The sequence below is a fragment of the Furipterus horrens genome, unplaced genomic scaffold (assembly GCF_987537825.1).
Source record: "Furipterus horrens unplaced genomic scaffold, mFurHor1.1.pri manual_scaffold_9, whole genome shotgun sequence".
Taxonomy (NCBI): domain Eukaryota; kingdom Metazoa; phylum Chordata; class Mammalia; order Chiroptera; family Furipteridae; genus Furipterus; species Furipterus horrens.
The window spans coordinates 74,804,061-74,830,361 of NW_028327179.1; the positions used below are offsets into that span (position 1 = coordinate 74,804,061).

The 26,301-nt window shown below is 37.2% G+C and overlaps 1 protein-coding gene across 10 annotated transcripts in view; it reads left to right on the plus strand.

The window, feature by feature from the left end:
* Positions 1-26,301, plus strand: part of CADPS2 (calcium dependent secretion activator 2) — a 689,394-nt gene that overhangs the window by 294,344 nt on the left and 368,749 nt on the right. For all 10 annotated transcript variants that reach the window (XM_090287420.1, XM_090287419.1, XM_090287416.1 and 7 more), the window contains exon 6: positions 394-515. In XM_090287420.1, coding sequence (XP_090143546.1) covers positions 394-515 — 122 coding nt within the window. The remainder of the gene's footprint in view (positions 1-393; positions 516-26,301) is intronic.

The following is a 26,301-nucleotide window of genomic DNA, read 5'->3' on the forward strand; positions in this document are numbered from 1 at the left end:
AATAAATATTATAACACTTTATGTGAAACTCAATGTGCACTCTTTTCATCAAATGCACTGCATTTTCATTTGTAATTTTGCTTTACTTCGTTAAGAGTTGCCATAATTTTTTAAGAATCTGAGTTTAAATCTCAATTCCCTAGGGGTTGTGTTTAGAGACTTTAACCTTACTTTAATTGCTGTCAGAAGCTATTTGTTCGGATACCAGGCTTGCTCAGAATGTTTTTTTATTATCCCTAACATGAATAGATGTGGATTCTTAGGAAAATAAAATTCCATTAATGTTACCAGATAATTTTTTCAGTTGATCTATTCAGTTGTAGTTTATGCTGCTCTTTCTATAGCTAAAAGTTGTCAACTTGACATACCATTTAAAATTTTTCTTATCTTTAGATTGTGATAATGGAAGTGCAAGGTTTGAAGTCAGTTGCTCCCAATCGAATTGTTTACTGCACAATGGAAGTGGAAGGAGGAGAAAAACTGCAGACAGACCAGGCAGAAGCCTCAAGACCACAGTAAGCCAGCTGAAAAACATGTTTTTTACTTTTCTTTCCAAAGAAGCGTTCTTTATTTATTTGCAGTTGTATGGTTTGACAGTCTGAAATGGTACTTGGCTAGCTTTGTCTCAACTTTGTTAGAATCAATTTGTGCCTTTCCAGATAATAATATTACAATTAGAATTGTGGCAGAATCCCATGTAATACAAACAGAAAATGCAACATGCAAATGTGAAGCTAATTAGTATGCAGTAAAATGTAAGTCATTTATAAGGATAGCATGTGTTATTATTATATGTTATTTAAAAGATAATGCTAGATCCTTTTTCAGTTATTAGAATTGTAACCTAATAGCATTTCTGTTTCTATATGTTATAGCTCCATGGTAGAATTGAGGGAAATATCATGATTCTGCACAATGACTTGAATACTTTAGGAGTAGGCTTGAGTTCGAGAACCCGTAATTATTCCTGTGCAGTAATCAGAGATGAAAAAGGTGTTCTTTGCTTGCAGTTTTATGTTTCAACTTCTGGAAATGGATTTGATTAAGCTTAGAAGATATTCACTTTAGTTGATTTAAATTTGGGAAACTTTAGTCTCTGGTAGAAATAACCAGGCTGGCCTAAGGAATTCAAGTAAAACTTGCCTGGCCTTCCTTTGTACTCTCTTTAGACAGAACTTTTCTTTGTTCCATTTAAACTTTATACAAAATCTCTTGCAGGACTTACAGAATTTAGAATTTTTACCATATCACAGCATTGATATATGAGTGAGGTCTGTTTGTTCAGAAAACCTGTGCTGAGGTCCTGGGTGGGCACTGGAGATGAACAATAAACTCATCTTCTTTAGGGCAGACACAGTCTAAGGGGTGGATTCAGAGGTTTAAGTGTAAGAGGAGAGATGTGCACAGAGTATTAAGGGCACAGAGTATTAAGGGACTGAGAAGAAGCAAGCTGTAACTTTTCACCCTACCTTATACACCCCTACAAGTCTGCCCCTGCCCAGTCTCATTACCTCTGCGACCTACCTGGCCTTGTGCCTTTCTTCCCTGGGTCCACTATTACTATTCAGCCACCCTGGACTTTATAAAGTTGCTCAAATGTATCAACTTATTTTCATCGTTCCACCTGTTTTTCCCTCTGCCTGCAGCTGTCTTTTCTTTATTTTTGTCTGGCTGGATCCTTGCGTTGAGAATTTTAACTAAACCTCACTTCCTGAGAACAACCCTTCCCTTCAGTTAACCCAATGGGAAGCAGGTATTTCTCTGGCTCAGAAGTTTTTAATGTTTAGATAAATGCATATGTCATCTGTTTATTTTGTATCGTGTTTTCACTTGAGAAGAGGGATCTTGTCCTGTTTGATCTTATATCTTAGTGTAACAGAACTCCTGGGCTGCTCCAATTGAAACAGAACCCATGGGCTGTTTAGTTAGGGGCCCGATTGCCCGCCGCCAGAATTATAACTCTCAATACGAGAGTTTGGTGAAAAGAAAAAGAATTGTTTATTTGCACATAGTTCTGCCTCCTCCTCCCAGACCTGGCCAGTCATAGGAAAGTCAGAAACACCGTTTCCCTATTTCCTAGGCACAGTTCAGCTTTACCAGTAGCTGCCAATCACTCAATTCTGATTGGAGAGGTCCTTTCTCTGCTCTGGTGCCCTCCAGCTCTCAATGCAGAACCGCCTGGACTCTCAGCCTCCTTGTAAACTGCCTTCTTCCTGCAAACCGCGTGGATCTCCTCTCCTTCTCAAAACTGCATGGCGAGAGCCTCTTTTTAAAGCAGCCTGGAGGCGTCCCTTAAAGCAGCCCGGAGAGACCCACTCCTCCAAGCCACCTGGAGGGAGCGCACCCACTAAAATGTCCGTAGCTGCTTATATATCCCTGACTGCATCCTCTGACACAGTGGGTGTTGCAAGCTGTTCTGACCATTCACAGAACCCTACGCAGGCTCTGTAGGCTCCTTCCATACCATCCCACAGTCAAAGACCCCTCCCATCTTCCTGAGCCTTGGAAGTTTCAAAAGGGATCTTTGTGCAACAAAGTTTCCAGCCACTAGCTCCAGGCATGCACAGGCATCCTGAAAACTGCTTCCTGTTCCCTATCTCCCAACCGCAAACTCTGGGGTTTGTTTTTGGACTCCCCTGTTTCTGTAACACTAATGTCTAGTTGCAGGCATTCAGAATTTATTAACTCAACTGCCTGAACTTATTTTTATGATTCAGTCATAGTAAATATTTAAGAGTGTAGTATTTACTCCTACAGCCATATAGAGTTGATTTACAATGTGACAATAAAGGGAAAATAATGAGGATAAACAGCTCTTTGAAGAGGTTAAAACATCTCAAAAGGAGGCTGTGAGAGAGGGAAGGACATAGGGAGTAAGGGGAGAGGTTTGGTGTGTGTTTGTTTTGAAAATCAGCTATTTCAGTCTTACAGCAACCAGACGAGCAGAGAGAGGGAATAATGGTGGAAAGACAGGGAAGAGACTAGTCAAAGGACACATATGAATGACCCATGGACATGGACAATAGTGTGGGGATTGACTGTGGGAGTAGGAAGTGGGCTGGTTGGAGAAGGGCAAAGGGGGAAGGTTTGGGATAACTGTAATAGCATAACAATAAAAACTTTTAATCAGTTATTTAAGTATTGTAGTATATATTAGTCATTCACAAAGTTTAGTAACCGTAGTCAATTTTAGAACGTATTTTCTGCTTACAGAGAATTCTCGGGTATGCTAGAGGCAACCACACACTGATACTTATCTCCCTCTCTTTCTCCCTCATTTCCCCTCTAAAAATAAATAAATGAAATCTTTTAAAAAATAAAAAAAAGAATTCTGTATCCTTTACTTATCAACCTCAAAAAGCCCCAGCCTTAAGCAACTGTTAATTGACTTTTTTTCTCTATAGATCTGCCTATTCTGGAATTTTCACAAAAATGGAGTCATATAATATGACTTTTGTGATTGGCATAATGTTTTCAAATGTTTTATTTCATATAGAAGGTCTTTTCACTTTCTTCATACATTTTTTGAAGTACAAAGTTTTAAAATTTTGATGAAGTCCAGTTTATGATTTTCTGTGTTATTTGTGCTTTTGTATCATATCTAAAAATCCAGTGCCAAATCCAAGGTCACAAGGGTGTATCCTTATGTTTGTATATGATCTGATGTAAGGGTCCACCTTTTTCTTCTGTGTGTGACAACCGAGTTGTCCAACATCATTTATTGAAGAAATTCTTCCTTCCCCATTAAATGTTCTTGATACCCTTTTGAAATCATAGATACTTGTGTTTATTTCTGGACTCTCAGTTCTATTCCATTGATACATATAAATATATCTTTATGCCAATATCACATTATCTTGATTACCATTTTTAAAATCAGGAGTTTGAGTTTACCAACTATGTTCTCCTTTTTAAAGATTATTTTGGTTCAAGAATAATTCTCTTTTTAAAAAATCATTTTATATTTTTCAATTAAAGTTGACATACAGTATTATATTAGCTTCAGGTATAAACCCCAGTGATTAGACATTATATAACTTACTAAATGATCATCCCAATAAATCTGGAACCCACCTGACACCATACATAGTTATTAGATTATTGACTGTATTACCTATACTGTACTTTACATCCCTGTGACTATTTTGTAATGACCAATTTGTACTTCTTAATCCCTTCTACTTTTTCACCTGTTCTTCCAACCTTACTTCCATCTGGTAACAGTCAAAATATTCTCTGAACCTATGAGTTTGTTTCTGTTCTACTTGTTTGTCTATTTTGTTTTTTAGAGTCAATTGTTCATTTTTATTTATTGCCATTTTATTCATTTTTTTTCATTTTGGTCCTTTTTTCCCCTTCTTAAAGAAGACCTTTTAACATTTCATATAATACTGGTTTTGGTAGTAATGAACTCCTTTAGCTTTTTCTTGTCAGGGGACCTCTTTATCTGTCCTTTCATTCTAAATGATAGGTTTGCTGGGTTGAGTAATCTTGGTTATAGGTCCTTGCTTTTCATCACTTTGAAAAATTTTTGCCACTCCCTTCTGGCCTACAAAGTTTCTTTTGAGAAATCAGCCAACAGTCTTATGGGAGCTCCTTTATAGGTAATTATCTGCTTTTGTATTGCTTTTTTTAAGATCTCCCTGTCTTTAACCTTTGACATTTTAATTATGTGTAGGCCTCTTTTGGTTCATCTGGTTTGGGACTATCTGTACTTCCTGGACTTGTATGTCTCCAGATTAGGGAAGTTTTCTGCCATTTTTTCAAACAGGTTTTCAATGTCTTGCTTTATCTGTACTCCTTCTCATATCCCTATGATTCAAATATTTGTACACTTGAAATTGTGCCAGAGGTTTCTTAAGCTATTCTCATTTTTAAAAAATTTTTTTCTTTTTGCTATTCTGATAGGGTGGTTTTTGCTACCTTATATTCCAAATTGCTGATTTGACTCTTGGCTTCATCTTCTTTAATTGTTGATTCCTTGTAGTTTATTCTTTATTTCAGTTAGTATATCTTTCATTTCTGACTGGTTTGTTTTCATGGTTTCCATGTCCTTTGTTATACTGTTGAATTTTGTTTAGTTCCTTTTTTGAAGTTTTGTTCTGTTCTTTCATTTGGACCATGTTTCTTTGTCTCCTCATTATGTCAGCCTCCCTTTTTTGTTCCTATGTATTAGGTAGAGCTGGAACATCTCCCAGGCTTGACAGAGTGGCCTAATATAATAGGTGTCCTGTAGGGTCCATTGACACAGCCTCACTGTTCACCTGAACTGGGCACTCCAGGTGCGCCCTCCCCCAATCCTTGCATGGGCCTGTGTACACCCTCCTGTTATCATTGAGCCTTGATTGCTGTTGGCATGTCAATGGAGGGATCTACCCCCAGACTGATTGGCTGCAAAGACTGGCTTTGACCACTATGGAGGATCAGTTGTGCAGGGGCACACCCCAAGGAGCAGGACTTAACTTCAATGGGGCTCTAATGTCCGCTGAGTCTTCCCCTTGAGCATGTTGCTTGTGGAGGTATTTGGTGGTGCTTTGACATTATCTGAGGCTGTCCAGTGAGTGCACTGGCTCTGGGGCCTCCTGGAAGGTGCAAACTAGAATCAACAGTTACCTGTTTTCTGCTTCGGGCCTCCTAGCATAAGCTAGAAAGTGATCTGCAGATGGCTACTATCTGTGCTGGGCTTGGAAATGCCCAAGCAAGCAAACCAAGGCCAAGTTCCACTAGTGCCAGGCCTGGCGTCGCCTAGCAATAGGTGTGGACAGAGCACATGGAGAGATTTAAGAAAGTGTGAAGCAGGAGCCAACACCAAGCCATTCATGTGGAAAAGCTGCTGAAAACAGCTTTGGTGGGCCAGCAAGTTGGTTGGAATGGTCTCAAGGAATCACCAGGGTGGGGTGAAAAGTACGGCCAAGGTTGATGGAGACTCAGATATGGCACCCAGCTGCTAACTTGTGGGGGAACTGCTCATTAAAGGAACAATTACCTCTGCCAGCACTTCCATCTAGGAGGAAGCTGCACCTCCAGCTCTTGCCCTAAAGCCAGACAATTCATTCCCCCCCTGTATGTCTCTGATGTCTTTCAATCTGCTGCCCCCATGCTGGAGCTCAGAAGGAGTGAGTCCAAGTTTGTGCCTGTGAATGAGCCATTTAAGAGAAACTTCCTGGGACTCCAGCAGCATCCCCACCCCTCTCTTGATTCACTCGGACACAGATCCTGCTGGTTTTTACAGCCAGAAGTAATGGGGACTTCTCTCCCTGGCATTGTAACCCAAGGCTGAGAGACAAGGTGGGAAGCTTGGACCACTCACTTCTCAGGGGGACTTCTGCAGCTGAAATATCCCTCCCAATTTTTATCTGCCACTCGTGGGACCAGCCTGTTCTTCATCTCTGCTCCTCCTACCAGTCTTGAACTGGTTTCTTATTTATATACTTAGTTGTAGAACTTCCATTCAACTAAATTTCAAAGGATTCTGAATGATGGTTATTTTGTAATTTAGTTGTAATTTTGATGTGGTTGTGGGAAGATGTGAATACTGCATTTACCTTCACTGCCGCCTTGACCAGAACCCAAGAATGATTCTCTTTGGCTTCATGCTTTGCCTTCCAGACTCACTAAAATGGTTTTCTCACTTCTGTGGCTCTGTTGGGTGGACTGTTGCCCTGATGGCTTTGCCAGATGAGAGTTGTGCCCCTGCAGTTCTGGGTAGCTGTCATCTCGCTTGTTGAAACCAAGGTGGTATCCCCAAACACAGGGCTCTATTGGGCAGAGGTCCTTCCCTTTCCAACTGAGGTGGAGACGGCCCTAACCCTCACCCTACTCTGTGTACTCTGGGCTTGTGCTGAGAGTGGCAGCCTTGATGGTGTCTGAATCACCAGGGTCATACCTCCCTTGACTTGAAGGATAGAGTGTGTTCACAGCTGAATCTGTGGTCCAGTCCTGTAGGTTCTAAGTGGTTTGACAACCTTTTTTCATTTCTTCTTGTTTCTATTTTCTTCTCTTCCACTGGGGTGGTTGATTATATCTGTGGTTCATGCCCATACTAATCTCCTTATCAAGGGTTGCTTTGCCTTACCCTAAGTGTTCTCTTCAGAACACACACTCTAGTTTTTTGTAATGTGGACAGCTAAGAGTTTTCAAAATCTTCACAGTCTGATTTCTTTTTGCTGAACAATTCTGTCTTTAATCATTTCTTCTTGCATTTTACTGTAAGCATTCAGGAAGAATCAAGCCACTCCTTCAACATTTAACTTAGAAATTTCCTCAGTTAAATCTTCAATTTGATGCTGGCAAGTGCAGCCTGTCACAAAACACTAGAACACAAACAAAATTCAGCTAGGCTTTTTGCCACTTGATAACAAGGATGTATTGCTTTTCTTCCCATTTTCAGTAACACGTTTCTCCTTTCTAAGAGAAACCTCATCAAAATCACTTTTACTGTTCATACTTTCATCAACATTCTGTACATGATTACTTACGTTTTCTCTAAGAAAATGGAGAGGTTTATAGCTTTCCTTTTCTTTCTGATCCTTCACCAGAATTACCTTTGAAAGTCCTATTGTTGCAATACTGGCTTTTTTTAGCATGCCCCTCAGTTCTTCCAGCCTATACCCATTATCTAGTTCCAAAGCCACTTCCACATTTTCATGTATCCCACTTCTCAGTTTGACTGCTATAGTAAAAATATCATAGACTAGATGGCTTAAATAACAAATATTTATTTCTTACCGTTCTGCGGGCTAGAAGTCTGAGATCAGGGTCCAGCACCTGCAGGTTCTCGATGAGGGCGCTCTCCCTGGTTTTTCAGATAGCTGCTGCCTTGCTGTGTCCTCACATGTTCCACAGACAGATCTAGTGTCTTTTTATCCCTTCTCAGGACACCAGTCCTGTCATGGGGGATTCACACCCATGACCTCATACAAACACAATTACCCCCAAAGACCCCACCTCCAAATACTATCACAATGAGGATTAGGGACTCAACATGTGATTTTGGGGGGACACTAACACAACCCTACTAGTATTTCATGAGATCTTGAGGGAATGCACATTCCCTAAGAATCTCATTGTCATATTATTTTCTGCAGAATCTTTTTGAAAAGTTTTATTACAATATAATGTATGTAGCATAAAATTCTTCTATCGTAATTTAGGTGATTTTTTGTAAATTTATTCACTTGTGCCTCTACAATCATAATTAAGTTTTAAAACATACCACTTCAAAAAGCTCCCTCATGCCCATTTGCATTCTATTCAGGCTTCCATTCCCACTTACAGGAAAGTACTCATGCTTTCTAGCTCTGTAATTTTATTTTTTCGGTTCACTTTATTTAAATAAAATCATGCAATATGTAGTTTTCTGTATCTGGCTTTTTTAACAGCATAATTTCTACAAAATCTTTTATCTTTTTGTCAATTAAATGAATTTTTACAGAAATGGTTATGTTAAAACTGACTTTTCATAAATAAAAGTTTTCATAAGATGGTTTCATTTAATTTCTAATATCCTCATAATATACTCATAAAGACATTCTGATAATAGGGAATCTCTGTGGACAATTAAAATGACTTAAAATGCTTGAAAGTCAGAAAGAAAATATTATAATAAGCCTCCAATATTCTTTATTATTCTTTTTTTTAATTTTATTTTTTGGTTATTCAATTACAGTTGTCCCATTTTTCCCCCATTGCTCCCCCCTCCCAGCCCATCCCTTCTCCCACAATTATATCCCTCCCCGTTGTCCATGTCCATGAGTCATTCATATACGGTCCTTGACTAGACCCTTCCCTTACTTATCCCCCTTCTCTCCCTCCCCCCTCCCCCCTACTGACTATTATTCTAGTCTTTGCCTATTTAGTTCGTTTGTTTGTGTTGCTCTTTAGTTTCCTGTATTGGGTGATATCATATGGTATTTTGCTTTCTTTGCCTGGCTTATTTCACTAAGCATAATTCTCTAGTTCCATCCATGTTGTCGCAAATGGCAGGAGTTCCTTCTTTCTTTCTGCTACATAGTATTCCATTGTGTAGATGTACCACAGTTTTTTGATCTACTCATCTACAGATGGGCACTTAGGCTGTTTCCAGCACTTAGCTATTGTAAACAGGGCTGCTATGAACATAGGGGTGCATAAGTTTTTTCGAATTAGGGTTTTAGGATTTTTCGGGTATAATCCTAGCAGTGGAATCACTGGTTCAAATGGCAGTTCCATTTTTAGTTTTTTGAGGTAATTCCATACTGTTTTCCATAGTGGCTGCACCAGTCTGCATTCCCACCAACAGTGCAGTAGGGTTCCTGTTTCTGCACATCCACGCCAGCACTTGTTGTTTGTTGATTTGTTGATGATGGCCATTCTGACAGGTGTAAAGTGGTATCTCATTGTGGTTTTTATTTGCATCTCTCTGATGGCCAATGATGTTGAGCATTTTTTCATGTGCCTATGGACCCCCTGTATATCCTCCTTGGAGAAGTGTTTGTAGGTCCTTTGCCCATTTTTTAATTAGGTTGTTTGTTTTCTTGATGTTGAGTCATATAAGCTCTTTATATATTTTGGAGATCAGTCCCCTGTTTGTGATATCATTGGCAAATATATTTTCCCATATGGTTGGTTTCCTTTTCATCTTGCTGATGTTTTCTTTTGCTGAGCAGAAACTCTTTAGTTTGATGTAGTCCCATTTGTTTATTTTTTCCTTTATTTCTCTTGCCTTAGGAGATGTATCCATGAAGATATTGTTACGTGTGATATCTGAAATTTTCCTGCCTATGTTTTCCTCTAGGACTTTTATGGTATCATGGCTCACATTTAAGTCTTTAATCCATCTTGAGTTTATTCTCGTGTGTGGTGTAAGTTGGTGGTCTAGTTTCATTTTTTTGCACGTCCCTGTCCAGTTCTCCCAGCACCGTTTGTTAAAGAGGCTCTTCTCGTTCCATTTTATGTTCCTTCCTCCTTTATCAAAAATTAGTTGACCATAGAGACCTGGGTTTATTTCTGGGCTTTCAATTCTGTTCCACTGATCTATATGTCTGTTCTTATGCCAGTACCAGACTGTATTGATCACAGTGGCTTTGTAGTATTGTTTGATGTCTGGTATCGTGATTCCTCCTGCTGTGTTCTTCTGTCTCAAGATTGCTTTTGCAATTCGGGGTCTTTTTTGGTTCCATATGAGTTTTTGGAGGATTTTTTCTAGGTCTGAGAAATATGTCATTGGTATTTTAATAGGGATTGCATTGAATTTATAAATTGCTTTGGGTAGTATGACCATTTTGATGATGTTGATTCTTCCCATCCAAGAACATGGTATTTGCCTCCATTTATTTGTATCCTCCTTAATTTCTTTCTTTAATGTTGCATAATTTTCAGTGTACAGGTCTTTTATCTCTTTGGTTAAGTTTATTCCTAGGTACTTTATTTTTCTTGTTGCTATAGTAAAGGGTATTTTCTTTTTTGCCTCTGTCTCTGATATTTTATTGTTGGTGTACAGAAATGCCTTAGATTTCTGTATATTTATTTTGTACCCTGCTATTTTGCCAAATTCACTTATTATATCGAGTAGTCTTTTAGTGGATTTTATAGGGTTTTCTAGGTATACTATCATGTCATCTGCAAATAGTGATAGTTTTACTTCTTCTTTCCCAATTTGGATACCTTTTATTTCTTTGTCTTGTCTGATTGCTGTGGCTAGGACTTCCAAAACTATGTTGAATAGAAGTGGGGAGAGTGGACAGCCTTGTCTAGTTCCTGATTTCAGGGGGAATGCTTTCAGTTTTTGTCCATTGAGTATGATGTTGGCTTCAGGCTTCTCATATATAGCCTTAATGATGTTAAGGTATGCTCCGTCTATTCCCATTTTGCTGAGTGTTTTCAACATAAATGGGTGTTGTACTTTATCAAATGCTTTTTCTGCATCTATAGATATGATCATGTGATTTTTGTCTTTCATTTTGTTTAGGTGATGTATTATATTTATGATTTGCGAATATTAAACCATCCTTGCATCCCTGGGATGAATCCCACTTGATCATGGTGTATGATCTTTTTGATGTATTGCTGGATCCTGTTTGCCAAAATTTTATTGACGATTTTAGCATCTATGTTCATCAGTGATATTGGCCTGTAGTTTTCTTTCTATGCTGTGTCTTGACCTGGTTTTGGGATTAGGGTAATACAGGCTTCATAGAAAGAGTTTGGGATTTTTCCCTCTTCTTGGACTTTTTGGAATAGTTTGAGGAGGGTAGGAGTTAGTTCTTCCCTAAATGTTTTGTAAAATTCGCCTGTGAAGTCATCCGGTCCAGGGCTTTTGTGTGCAGGGAGATTTTGGATTACTGTTTCAATTTCCTTCTTTGTTATTGGTCTGTTGAGACTTTCTACTTCTTCTTGATTCAGTTTTGGAAGGTTATATGTTTCTAGAAATCTGTCCATTTCTACTAGGTTGTCAAATTTCTTGCCATAGAGTTGTTTGTAGTAATTTCTTATAATTGTTTGTATTTCTGAGGTATCAGTCGTGATTTCTCCTCTTTCATTTCTGATTTTGTTTATTTGGGTCTTCTTTCTTTTTTTCTTTAATGAGCCTGGCTAGAGGCTTGTCAATTTTGTTTATTTTTTCAAAGAACCAGCTCCTAGTTTTGTTGATTTTTTGGATTGTTAGTTTAGTTTCTATGTCGTTTAATTCTGCTTTGATCTTGATGATTTCCTTTCTTCTTTTTGCCCTATGCTTTGTTTGTTGTTGCTGTTCTAGTTCTTGTAGCTTTATTTTTAGGTTTTTTATTTGAGATTCTTCTAGTCTTTTCAGATATGCCTGTATTGCTATGAACTTCCCTCTTAGGACTGCTTTTGCTGTGTCCCATAGGTTTTGAGCTGTTGTGTGTTCATTGTCATTAGTTTCTAGAAATTTCTTGATTTCCTCTTTGATGTCATTGTTAACCCATTCGTTATTTAAGAGAGTGTTATTCATTCTCCATGAGTTTGGGTGTCTTTGATTTTTTTCCCTGAGGTTGATTTTTAGTTTCAAGGCATTGTGGTCTGAAAAGATGCTTGATATGATTTCAATTTTCTTGAATTTGTTGAGGCTTGTTTTGTGTCCTGTTATGTGGTCTATCTTTGAAAATGTCCCATGTGCCTTTGAAAAGAATGTATATTTTGCTTCTTTGGGGTGAAAAGTTCTATATATATCAGTTAAGTCCATGTGGTTTAGTGTGTTGTTCAATGCCTGTATATCCTTGGTGTTTCTTTGCTTGGATGATCTGTCTATTGTTGATAATGGAGTGTTGAAGTTCCCTACTATGAGTGTGTTGTTGTTAATATCCTTCTTGTGGTCTTCTAGTATTTACTTTATGTATTTGGGTGCTCCTATGTTGGGTGCATATATGTTTATCAGTGTTATATCTTCTTGATGAATCGTTCCTTTAAGTATTATGAAATGTCCTTCTTTGTCTCTTTTTATTGCCCTTGCTTTGAAATCCGTTTTGTCTGATATAAGGACTGCTACCCCAGCTTTTTTTTCAGGTCCATTTGCTTGGAATATTTTTTTATATCCCTTTACTTTCACTCTATGTAAATCTTTTGTTTTGAGGTGTGTTTCTTGTAGACAGCAAATATGTGAGTCCTGTTTTCTTATCCATTCCGTTACCCTATGTCTTTTAATTGGAGCATTTAATCCATTTACATTTAAGGTTATTATTGACGTGTATTTATTCATTTCCCTTTGTACCTCTGTTCCTCTCCTCTCTCTTTTTTATTTTATTTTTTTCTTTCTTTTTTCTTAGAACACTCCCTTTAGCATCTCTTGCAATGCTGCTTTGGTGGAGATGTATTCTTTCAGTCTTCCTTTGTCTGAGAAACTCCTTATTTCACCTTCTATTTTGAATGAGAGCCTTGCTGGGTAGAGTATTCTTGGTTGTAGGCCTTTTTTTTCATTGCTTGAAATATTTTTGACCATTCCCTTCTGGCTTGTAATGTTTCTGTTGAGAAATCGGTCGATAGCCTTATTGGAGCTCCCTTGTAAGTTGTTTTCTGTTTTTCTCTTGCTGCTTTTAGGATTCTCTCTCTCTTTGTCTTGGAATGTTGCCATTTTAACTATGATGTGCCTTGGAGTGGGTTTTGGGGTGTTCCTCTTTATTGGAACTCCCAGTGCTTCTTGGACTTGCATAACGTTTTCTCTCATCAGGTTCAGAAAATTTTCTGTCACTATTTCTCCTATCAGTTTTTCAATTCCATGCTCCTTTTCTTCTCCTTCTCTTATTCCTATGATCCTGATATTATTTTTTTAATGCTATCCTGTAATTCCCTTACATCTTGTTCATATTTTTTCAATCTTTTTTCATTTTGCTGTATCATTTGAGAATTATTACCTACATTATCCTCTAACTCACCAATCCAATCCTCTGCTTCGTTTAGTCTGCTTTTGACTGATTCTACTGTGTTTTTCAGTTCAGAGATTGCATTCTTCATTTCTTCCTGGTTCTTGTTGTTAGTTTCTATGTCTTTTTTTATGGTGGTGTAGTTCTCTGCAAGTTCCCTGTCATTTTCTTGGAGCTGTTGGTAACTTCCTTGGAGGTTGTCATAGTTGTTTTTGAGGTTTTCGAGCATATTGAGCTTCTTCACCACCATAGTTTTGAATTCCATGTCTGACATTTGAGCTATGTCTATTCCATCTACCTCTCTATCTGGGGATTCCTCTTTTCTTTTCATTGAGAGGTTGTTTCTGCATCTTACCATGTTAGATTCTTCTTGTTTTTGTTATTTGGATTTGTCTGCTTTGCCTTCCCATGTTTGTGGTATGAGATTTTTTATGGTAGATCTGGGGGTTTCAGTGGTGCAGTCTCTTTGATCTTCTGAGCCTGATGTTCTTGGGGTACCTTTTATATCGTTTGTTTATGCTGTCTGGTTATATTTCAGATTTTTTTGTTAGGATATTCCTTCTGGGTTGTTGATGGGAGTCACTCTATCCACTTTATTTCAAATTCTTTTGTGGAGATGTCCGTTTTAGCCTTGGTGTGTCGCCTTCTTTTTCTGCGTCCACAGCTGGTCTAGTGTGGCGGTTCAGAGGTTCTTGTTTCTTGCAGCAATGGTGTGCACCCGCGGTTGCCGCAATGGTGCGTGCCCGCGGTTGCCGGCACAGCAAGCTCCCTTGCTGCCTGCTGGAGCCAGTTGTTCTTGCGCGCGAGCCCCTGCACGGGCGGGGCGGCTGAGAGCTTGCCCCTCGATTGGCGCCTATTGTTGCCAGGCCAAGGTGGTTCCGCGTTAGCGCAGAGGTGTCCCTGCTCGTGTCCCTGCACGCGCGCCAGCGGCCGTAGAACTTGCCCCGCAATTGGCGCCTGTTGTCCCCGGCTGAGGTGTTTTTGAGCTCTCGTGCCTGTGCCCTTAGTCCTGCTGAGCCGAGCTCCAGGAGTTGGTCTCTGGCCTCTTAGGGTGGGGCCCGCCTCTTAGGGTGGGGCTGGGGACACTTGTGCTCAGTGGAAGTGAGCATCTGTGAGTCGCTGCGGCCCGCTGTTCCAGAGCCACAGTCGACTGCCTTCCCTCACCCGTCTGGGCCGGCATGAACAGAGCCTGAGCTAGTGGTCTGAGTTCCGGCCTCGGGCCCAGCGTCCACGGGAGCTGTCTAGGGGTATCTGCGCACGGTCCTCTGTGTGTTCAGTGGGCCATCGCTGTGCCCGTTGGGGCACTGATCTTATGTCCGTTGGGGAGTGTACGAGGGACGCCTGGACTCACGGCCCTGTGCACCTGGGCCAGTGAGTGAGAGCACTTCCCTATGTGCACCCCCGAGACCCAAGGGTAGGGTTGGGGAGTGGATGAGCGCACCACTGCGCCTGTGCTCCTCAAGAATGGCCTACCACCCCCAAACTTTCCTCCCCTGTCCACTGTCCACTAGAGAAAAATATAAAGGAGTATTATGTTCTCACTTGCCTGGCAGCACGCTGTCTCCTGTCCTTCAGCGCCAATGCCACTTGGTCGAGTCCATCTCTGCCAGCGGGCAGAGATCCACTCTCCTCCCAATTCCTCTCCCGGGTAGCCTGTGGTCGCCAAAAAGCCTTTGTGTACTTCCCGCTGCAGCTCGGGCAGCCACCCCAGTCAGGAATCCTGTTTCGTCCCCTTTTCCTCTGCTATCCTCACTAAACAGGTTGTTCCCAGATGGATTTTCTCTAATCCAGCAGTGCCTTGGCTCGACTCCTGCCAGTGTCCAGCTGCTCACTGAGATGTTCTGTCTGCAATTAGCCCAAACTGCAGATGGGTCTCTGGAGCCTGAAACCGCAGCCTCTCCTCACTCCTCCGCCATCTTGTTCTTTATTATTCTTACCAGAAGGAAATTTGGCTAAAATACCTTATCTGCATTAACTCGTGAAAACAGTTAACTTTTAAAATATATTGAAAAATATGTATTTATCATCATATCGTGGGGCAGATTACCTCAAAAATGTACCTTCCAAATGCTGACAGATGGTAGTTTTTCAGCAGTGTGGTTACATTTATCTTGAACTTATCTGGCACAACAGGAAAGAGATGCGTCTCCTCCATCATCGTGGTGAATTATTCCTTGGACATGTTTTCTAAATTTTATTGTTTCAACAGTTTGTGCTTTGTTGGAGACAAATTCGTCCTTCTGTTTGATACTACTAATTCAAGTGCCTTGTTTTGTCCACACTTCTAACAAATTTAATCAAGATTTCTAGCCATCACCTATTTTATTACCGTAACTCAGATCTCCTGCCAGCAACTAGGTAGAAACAGCATGTGAGATTAGTACATAGCTTTGAATATAGAAACTGGGGTCTAATAAAGGTGGTGTTTATAGACAAGTTTGATTTTTAAAACTGATAGTGAGGTAATCTGTTTAAGTTTTGGTTTTAGTTTTTTTTAATATAGAGAAGGGAATATAAATAAACTTTACTTTTTAGTTATGGAGAAAATTCTGTTGATGGATCTTTAAGTCATTGTTTCATAGTTTCTCAGTCAACTGTGATAAGTTTTGTTCTTTAAGAATGAGGTACAGAAGCATTGTTACTACACTTCTATAGCTTTTTTACCATTTTCAGACATTTCATAATTTCAGTTTCAGCCTATACTCTTAAGGATACCACCTGAAAGGAAATGGAGGGATAGCAAGAAGAATGACAAGCTGAAGGCAGAGGGACCACAGAGGGGCCATTTGTTGTGGTCATATAATCACAAATTTCCTGATAGGTACTGGTTTTTAAAACTCTTTCCCTACAAATAATGAGCATCCTTTGAATCCCTAAAACACAAGAGCTAATAATACCTTGTGGAGGACCAAGATAGATCTTGGTACTGATGAGATAAAAGCAAGGAAATTAGTTGTTAGAAACAAACCAGGAACTGGGGGGAGGGAGGAAATGGGGAGTTGTGTTCAATGGGTATAACATTTCAATTATGCAAGATGAATAAATTTTAGGGATCCATACAACACTGTACCTGTAGTTAACAATACTGTATTGTATACATAAAAGTTTATTAAGAGGATAGATATCCTGTTAAATGTTCTTACTGCAATAAAAAAAAAAAAAATCACGGGAGGCAATGTGTTTTTTTGCCACATCCTCTGTATCTCTTTTATACCATGGTTCTATTTTATTAAAAGACAATAGAAGGTTAGTTGATCTTTGGTCGCCACACCCTTCAAAGCAATAAAACAGAAAGACAAGAAGCAATAAGAAAAATGATGAGTTGCATCAATACAGAAATATACTTACATATATTAGGACAGAACATTCTTCTACCTCATGAAAATGATGGGAAATACAGGCTTCAGTACCCATTTCCAGAAACTTTAAATTCTGAGCCAGAATTGTAATAATCTGTCAAACTATTGAAGGAGTATTGCAGCAACAAATAGAACCTGACAAGCTACTGGAACAGTGTTTGAAAGAGATTAAATATAAACTGCATATAAGCCAAGAGAAGCTAACCATGCTTTGTAAGAGCATATTAGTTTTCATTTTAATATAATAATGTCAGGATTAGTCTTGAAGTATAATTCATTAGCCAGCTATTCTAACAGACTAGAGAAAAAATAAACTACTTTTTTAAATGACCTATCAAAAAGTGTGCCTGTTTTTAATAAACCAAAGGGAAAACTCTCAAACTGCACAAAAGTCTCATTTTCTTATTTCTATCTTTAAAAACATGAGATTCTTCCTCTTGTATAAGTAAGTGCACCAGAAGATACTACTGGTTCATGACAGAGTAAAACCTAAGGAGACAAACATTGACCAAATACAGAAATTACATTCATTGAGACTTTTTGCAATCAAAGGAAGGTAATCTGGGGATCCTCATAATTAGATCATCTGAATTAAAGGGAAAATATGGTGGATTAAGATCCCAGATGTTAGTTGAAGAGCTCTAGTGGAAAACATCAGTGAGAGAGTTTGAGAGAAAGTTTGTATAATTATGATTATCAAGATTTCTATGATAGATTTAGAGCTTGTAAATAACATTCCCTTATAATCCATGACTTCTTCAGAAGAGCCTTTTGCAGTTGTTTTCATTATTGCTCCATTTGATTTATGTAACTGATTTATTGGATGGGCTCAATTGGGCAGAGTGTAAGTAGCAAACAACTTCATTTTTATCTGGTGCTGCCACTCTCAGTCATACTCCAGGATCTCCTGCCGTGTCCTTTGAAGACATCTTAGCAAGAACCATAGCTTTTCTGGTCATTTTCAGGTATTAAATCACCTGTTCAGCTTTAAAATTTTTCCTTCCAGTTTAAATAAAAACCTACCTTCTTAAAACCTTTTCCTTTTCTCCCATTTCATCCAGAAACCTATAGCAGGGGAATGGGCTGTTGTCTGTGCTTTTCACTCTTGTTTGCCTACTTACATACTCTTTTTACCACTTTTGGGGAGGGACTGAGGTTGAGGGGAGGGAAAAAGGTGGGAGTGTAAAATGCCTTTGTATGTAGGTGCTCTCCGTAGTCCTCTCTCTTGGTTAGCAAATGCCTTTTATCAATGCCCAGCTCCCATGTAACTTCGCTAGTCGTTTCTTTAGAGGAGTACTGTACTGCCGGGGACTTCTGATATCACATCACTCCCTCATAGGTGATGTATCCTGTAGCTGCCCTCCTTCCCATCCCCTGAGCTGCTGGTTTAATGACATCATCCACATATCCTCATTCTGCTTGAATTTAATTTTCTTAGCAGATAACTCAAAGTGGAAGCTCCTTGAAAACAAGGGCTGTGTATTAAACCTCTGGTTCCTGTCTAGCAACAGCCACAGTAATATGACCAACTGGTGCTTAGTTTCTAATCAGTCTGCAAGCAGGTTTCAGTGTATGACACTTGAGCCAGTACCTGCCCATATTAGCAGGAGGTCCAGTTCTTGTTCTTTCACCCCAGCCTCCCGTTTTTCTAGAAATTTCTTGGAAAACATACTCACTTTAAATGGCATGTTCTTTTGTTTGTGTGTACTAACTTGACACTGGAATTAAAGGATCACTTCCAGAACCTTGCTGCACTGAGACGGGGGACCATGTGGGTAAATAAGGCAACTTCCCAAGAGATGCATAGGCACAAGTATAACTTTAATAGAATTGATTAAATAGGTTTAATAGAATATGATTCCTCTGGTTCCTAGGTATTCTTTCCTGAAGCTCTTCTTTCTAGTAAAGAGTGTGCTATATGCAAATTCACTTTCTCAACTCCCCTCTTCACAGTCTCCCCTCTTCGCCTGTACAAAAAAAAGGCCCAATCTCACCCAGCTTGAGTCTTACTGTGGTTCTTGCCTCAGAGTGGAAAAGCCTCCAATTTCCATTCAAAAGGAAAATTTCTAATGTTTGTATTAGCTTTAATGAAGTGATTTATTTACCAATGATGTAATAAATTCTTCTGTAAACTAGATGACTTCTACTTCTTTGCTTTCAACAAAGATAATGAAGGATTTAAAATTTCAAATGCTAAATGATTGAAAAATGCTTTTGCTTATCAGTCACTGTATTGTTCGCAGACATTTAAATTGAAATGTATGAAGCAAATTGATGGATACTGCTATAAAAATGTCCCATCTACATATTTTTCTAGCTTAAAATAGAAAAACAAAAACCTAGATTAAAATTGAAAACTAAACAAAAAGAAAAAAGAGAAAGTTAAAAAGAGAAAAAAATTGATGCTGAGCTGTCTCAATCTAGAATTAGGTAGTACTCACCAGTGGCTATATAAACTAATTGGAAAAAATAGCACTTTCTGGTTCATTAAGAGATATATATTTAATCAACTATTTTATTTTCCATATTTACTATTAATAATCATTTGTCATATTTGGGATTAATTCAACACTAGTAATTATAATAAAACTAAATTCAGAAGGAATTTTATTTTTTATGTTTTGGCTTTTATTTGTGACAAAAATTGTGTATGTTTAAAGTGTGCAACATGTTTTGGTATATATTCTGAAATGATTACCACAGTCAAACTCTCTTATCTTTTAAAAATCAATTACATATTGAAATGATAATATTTTTAATGGGTTAAAACATTCAAATTTTAAAAAACTGTCATATCTATCACATACCATAGTTACCTTTTTCATGTATGTATAGTGTGAACATGTGAGATCTAGTTACCCTCTTAGCAGATTTCAAGTATACAATACATTGTTATAAATTATAGTCACCATACTGACCATTATATTTTCAAAACTTATAACTGAAAGTTTGCACTCCTTGATAACTATCCTCCCTTTGTCCCCACTCTAAGCTTCTGATAACCACCATTCTTGTGCTATTATTATGAGTTTGACTTTATTTGTTTGTTTGTTTTTTAGATTACTTATATAAGTGAGATCAGGCACTATATATTTTGTGTGTGTGTGTGTTTTTGTGTGTGCATGCATGTTTGCTTAATTTCATTTAGTGTAAGGCCTCTAGGTCCATTCACATTGTTGCAACTGACAGGACCAACCTTTTTTCTTGCGTGTGTGTGTATTACATTCATTCATTCATTTATTAAATTTATTCGGGTGATGTTGGTTAATAAAATATAGGTTTCAAGGATACAGTTCTGCAATATATCATCTGTGTATTTATTATGTGTTTAGCACCCAAAGTTACTTCTTCCGTCACCATATATTTGACCCCCTTTACTCTTTACTAACTCCCTCTACCCCCTTTCCCTCTGGTGACCACCATTACTGTTGTCTGTGTCTGTGAGTTTTTGTTTGTCTTGTTTGTTCACTTGTTGCTTTCAGTTTTATATTCCATGTATGAGTGAAATCATGTGGTTCTTGACTTTTTCCATGTGACTTACTTGGCTTAGCATGTGTCAGAAGCTATCCATGTTGTGTCAAATGGTAGTATTTCATCTTTTCTTATGGCTGAGTAGTATTCCATTGTATATATGTACCATATCTTCTTTATCCAATCAGCTATTGAAGAGAACTTCAGTTATTTCCATGTCTTGGCCACTGTGGATAATGCTGCAATGAACATAGGAGTTCATATATTTTTATGAATAAATATTTTTAAATATTGTGGGTAGATACCCAGAAGAAGAGTTGCTATGTCATATGATAACTCTATTCTTGATGCAAATGTCATGATTCTTTATATAGACAACCCTAAAGACTTCACAAAAAAACTATTAAAAACAATAAACAAGTATAGTAAAGTTGCAGGATACAATATTAATATACAAAAATCCATTGCATTCCTTTATATTGACCATGAAATTTCAAAAAAGTACATGGGGAAAAAGAATAACTCTTTTTGCAGTTGCAAAAAAGGAATAAAATACTTAGGAATAAACTTAACAAAAGGATGTGAAGGAACTATACACTGAAAACCATAAGACATTATTAAAAGAAATTGGAGAAGACACAAAGAAATGGAAAGATACTTTGTGTTCATGGATTTAAAGAATCAACATAGTTAACATGGCCATATTACCCAAAGCAATATACAGAGTTAATGCAGTCCCATTAAAATCCCAATGGCATTTTGTAAAGAAATGGAACCCAAAATCGCTAGATTTATGTGGAATCACAAAAGACCCTGAACAGCCAAAGCAATCTTGGGAAAAAAGAACAAAGTTGGAGGTATCACACTCCCTGACTTCAAATTACACTGTGAAGGAACAGTTATCTAAACAGTGGGGTATTGGCACTGACACAAATACACAGACCAATGAAACAGAATTGAAAGCCTAGAAATAAACACACATATATCGATTCCCTTCTTTTCGAAGGCTGCATAGTGTTTTATTATATGCATTATACCACATTTTTTTAGTTATGGTGAACACTTAGGTTTTTTTCATATCTTGGCTACTGTGAATAATCCTGCAGTGTGAACACAGAACTGAAAATACTGTTCAAGACAGTGATTTTATTACCTTTGGGTGTATCCCAGAATTGGATTGCTGAATCATATGGTAGTTCAATTTTTATTTTTTCGAGTAATATTTGTACTGTTTTCCATAATGGCTACACAAATTTACATTTCCATCAATAGTTTAAAATGGTTCTCTTTTCTTTATATCCTTGCCAATACTTCCTCTTTTAACTATGATAATAACCATACTAACAGATGTTAAGTAATATCATACTTTTGAGTTGCATTTCCCTAATGATTAGTGTTGTTGAGTATTTTTCATATACTTTTTAGCCATTTGCATGTCTTCTTTGGGGAAAATATTTATTCCTGTTTTGTGCCAAATGTTAAAAAATGTTTGCCCCCTTTTAAATTGGATTTTTTAATTTTTATTATTTTTTTGCTATTGAGTTGTATGAGTTTCTTGTATATTCTGAGTGTTGACCCCTTATTGCATGTATGGCTGGCAAATATTGTCTCCCACTCCAAAGGATGCCTTTTCACTTCATTGATTATTTTCTTTGCTATGCAGAAGCTTTTTAATTTGATATAGTTCCACTTGTTGATTTTAGATTTTGTTGCTTATGGCTTTTTTCAAAAATTTATTGCCAACATTAATGTTAGGGAGCTTCCCCCCTGCTTTATTTTAGGATTTTTATAGTTTTGGGCCTTATATTTAAATCTATGACTCATTTTGAGTTGATTTTCGTATATGGTATAAGAAAAGGATCTAATTTCATTCTGTTGCATATTGATATCCAGTTTCTCCAACCATGGGTTAAAGAGCCTATCCTTTCTCTATTGTATATTCTTGGTGCCTTTGTCAACAATCAGTTGACTGCATGTGGATGGATTTATTTTTGGGCTCTCTATTTTATTCATTGATCTATGTGTTTGTTTTTATACTGGTACCATACTGTTTTTATTAACACAGCTTTGTAAAATATAGTTTGAATCAGTGAGTGTGATGCTTCCAGCTTAGTTCTTCTTTCTCAGTATTGCCTTAGATATTCAAGATCTTTTGTGCTTCCAAACTAATTTTAGGATTTTTTTCTAGTTATTTGAAAAATGAAATTGGAATTTTGCTGGGGATTGCATTGACTTGTACATCACTTTTGATAGAAAAGATATTTAAACAATTTTTTTCCAATTTATGAATAAGAGAGATTTTTCAATTTATTTGTGTCTTCTAAGATTCCTCTCATTAACATCTTAAGTTTTCGGTGTTCAGATTATTCACCTCCTTGGTTAAATTTATTCCTAATTATTATTTTTTCATTGTGGTGCTATTGTAAGTGGGGTTGTTTTCTTAATGTCTTTTATGGGTAGTTCATCATTAGTGTGTGAAAATGTTATTGATTTTATGTTGATTACATGTCCTGCATCTTTACTGAATTCATTTATTTTAACAGTTTTTTTGTGTGTGGTATCTTTGAGGTTTTCTATCATCTTATCTTCAGAGACCATTTTACTTCTTCTTTTCTGGTTTGGATGCCTTTTATTTTTGTCTTGCCTAATTGCTCTGGCTAGGACTTCCAGTATTATGTTGAATAAAAGTGGTAAGCTCACTTGCCTTATTGCTGATTTTAAACGGAAAGCACTTTGTTTTTCACCATTGAGTATTATATTAACTATGCATTTATTATATATGATTTTTATATTATTGAGGTAATTTCAAAAGGAGATATATATATATAAAGAATTTCTTTACATAGAATCTTATAGTCCTAGAAAATTGTGCACACAGACACAAATTTGGTGAAGATAATTATGATAGAGTCTTCAATATAAACATGTTTAAGCATTCAAATAGATTACAGTAGGATAAAATTTTAAGTTTCTGAGTGGGAAATGGAATCAAAGTAGAAGTTCAAGGTAAAAAATAATGTCAAATATCTGCTAAAGTAGATTTTTACAGTTTTTTAAAGGGATTATGATAGAATCCATTGGATCCATTTAAGATTGACATCACAATTTTATGTTAAATGTCAATGTATACAACACCCCAGGAATTATACCCTTTGCAATTTATATTTAAAATTTCTAGATGTTAACTTAAAAATGTGTAAGAAGGGTGTATATATTTTCAAAATTACTTTAGGAAGTACTTGAGAGAAAGTTTGAAGGGTGCTCTTCTAGGACATGCCATGTACCAGAGCCAGACTAGGTTCTGAGGTCAGAAGACCTGATGGCTGCTGTGCTTCAAATGCAAACTATTTAATTCATACAGTCATAAAAAGTGCCTTTAAATTTTAATATTTTAAAATTTTAGTTTTAGTATGGTTATAGTGGGTTTTTATCAGGACAGCATGGCTTTAAAAGAACAAGATAGATCAAAGTATCAGTTCCAGCTTTGCTACACAAGAGTTATATTATCATGGCTTGTTATATAAATATCTTTGATTGTTTCCTCATTGGTAAAATGGGGACAGTAGTGTCCATATGAAGGCTATTTTGTGACATAATGTATGTAGAAACACTCAATCATGTTTTCCTGCTTTTACCTCTTCCCATATACTCACTCTTTTTTCTTTTGATCTTTGCTTTGTATGCTTGTTTTCAATTTTTTTTATACACGTATTTATTTTTCTACATCCTTTAAAGCTTTTTCTCCTAAAATCCTGTTTTAGCTCTGGCCAGATGACTTAGTTGGTTGGCAAGTCATCCCACACACCAAAAAAGGATTGTGAGTTCAATCCCTGGTCAGGACACAAACTAGGTTGCGGGTTCAGTCCTCAGTCTGGGTACATTTGGGAGGCAAGCAGTCGATGTTACGCTCTCTTTTTTTTTCTCTGTCTCTGTCTCTCTTCTCTTCTCTCTTTTCTTCCCCACCCATTTTTCTCTCTCTCTAATCAATAAAAACATATCCTTGGGTGAGTATTAAAAAAAAAGAATCCTGTTTTAAAGTTCAGAGAATTTTCAGGAGAGGGCTTACATTTAATAAAGGATTAAGTGTTCTCGACAACTTGAAAGAACATTATTTTATGAAGTGAAATAAGCTTTTGTCTCCTGAGTCCTGCCTGAGATTTTTGGGTTGTGGCTTTTATTTTCATGTATTATTTATTTGGTAAGAACCCTGGAAACAGTTTTTTTTTTTAAGGTTTGAGTGTTGGTTTCAATAAAAAAAAAAAATAATTTTTAACCTGAATAAGACCCTCGTGGCAGTTATGAAGGGACCATATTCTTTGGTTGTCTGATGTTTATTAACATTGGTTTTGTTTCTCAGTTGATGTCAGTGAACATTTCTATCTATTAAGGTAAAATGCAGCTGTCCAAGGATCACTAGTGCTGTGTAGCAGAGCATTCTGCAGTAGCTGATGGTAACTTTGCAGCAATGTCTCCCATCTTGGTGCCGTGTTAATGCATTATGTGCAGGGCACTCCATTGCGATCTGTGCCTGTGCTGGTTCTGTGGAATTGAAATGCAGCCAGTGACTCCACTACAGCTGACAAGTGGATCAGGAAAAAAGAGGATAATCCTAAATTCAGGGCAGCCTTATATTATTGGGATTATTCCAGTTAGAGGGAAGTCTAGAAGAGTTTAAAAAAATATCTTGGAACCCATTGCAGAGCCTTGGTGAGACGGGCACACAGAAGGCTGTTTCTATAAATCAGTGTATTCAAATGGTTCTGGTGACATGGAGATCCCAGAAGAGTAGGCATCACAAAGCTATACTCTGTCATCCCTCTACCTGAGAACAGGGTGCTTCCTCTGGCATTCTCTGCCCAGGAAATTTGAATAACGGTCCAAGGCCAGTTCAATTTGAAGGTTTTGAACCCTGGTTGATATCAGAACACTGTCTTCTTTATTAGCACTTTTTAAACTTAAACATAGTGTAATAACAGTATAATGTTTTGCACTGTATTTAAATTTTTATATTCATTTTAGTGACTGGTTATATATACCCTTATAGGAAAAAAAGCTCTTGTTTTGTAATAACCATAGTGGAATCATACACTATGTGTCCTTCTGTGACCAGCTAGTTTTACTTAATTTAATGTTTATAAGGTTTATTCATGCTGTCACATAGGGCAGTATTTCCTTTTTTTTTTTTTTTTTTTTTTAAGATTAAATAATATTCCATTATATATATCACATCTTTTACCATTCATTCACTGAATCACATTTAGGTTGTTTCATATCTTAACTATTGTAAATAATGCTGAAATTAATATAAGAATGCTAATAATCTCTTTCAAATCCTGATTTTAATTCTTTTGGATATATACCCAGAAGTGAGATTGCTGGGTTATATGTTAGTTTTAATTTTTTGACAAGTCTTCATACTCTTTTTCCATAGCAAATGTACCATTTTTTATTCCCATCCTTGCCAGTGCTTATCTTTTTTTTTTTTTTAAGGTATTGTGAGCTTGATTTGCATTTTCTTGATGGTTACTGATATTAAGCATCATTTCATATGACATTGACTCATATGAGCATCTTTTTATATCTTTTCAATGGCCATTTGTATATCTTCTTTGGAGAAATGTCTATTTAAGTCTTTGGCTTAATTTCTAATCAATTATTTGAGTCTTTGCTGTTGAGTTATACACGTTCCTTATATAGTTTGGATATTAACGCTTTATTGCGGATATGATTGGCAAATGTTTTCTCCCAGTGCATAGACTACCTTCTCACTCTGTTGATTGTTTCCTTTGCTGTACAGACATTTTTTAGTTTGATGTAGTCCCACTTAGCTATCTTTGCTTTTGTTGTTTGTGCTTTTAGTGTCATATCCAAGAAATAATTATGTAGGCCAATGTCATGAAAATTTTCCCCTATGCTTTCTTATAGGAGTATTACATATGCATGTTCTACATTTAAGTCTTTAATCCACTTTGAATAGATTCTTATGTATGGTATTAGGGTCTCATTTCATTCTTTGCATGTGATTATCCATTTTGCTAGTACTACTGTTTGTTAAAGAGGCTATTCTTTCTTGATTGAGAATTCTTAGCCCCATTGTTAAGCATCATTCTATGTGT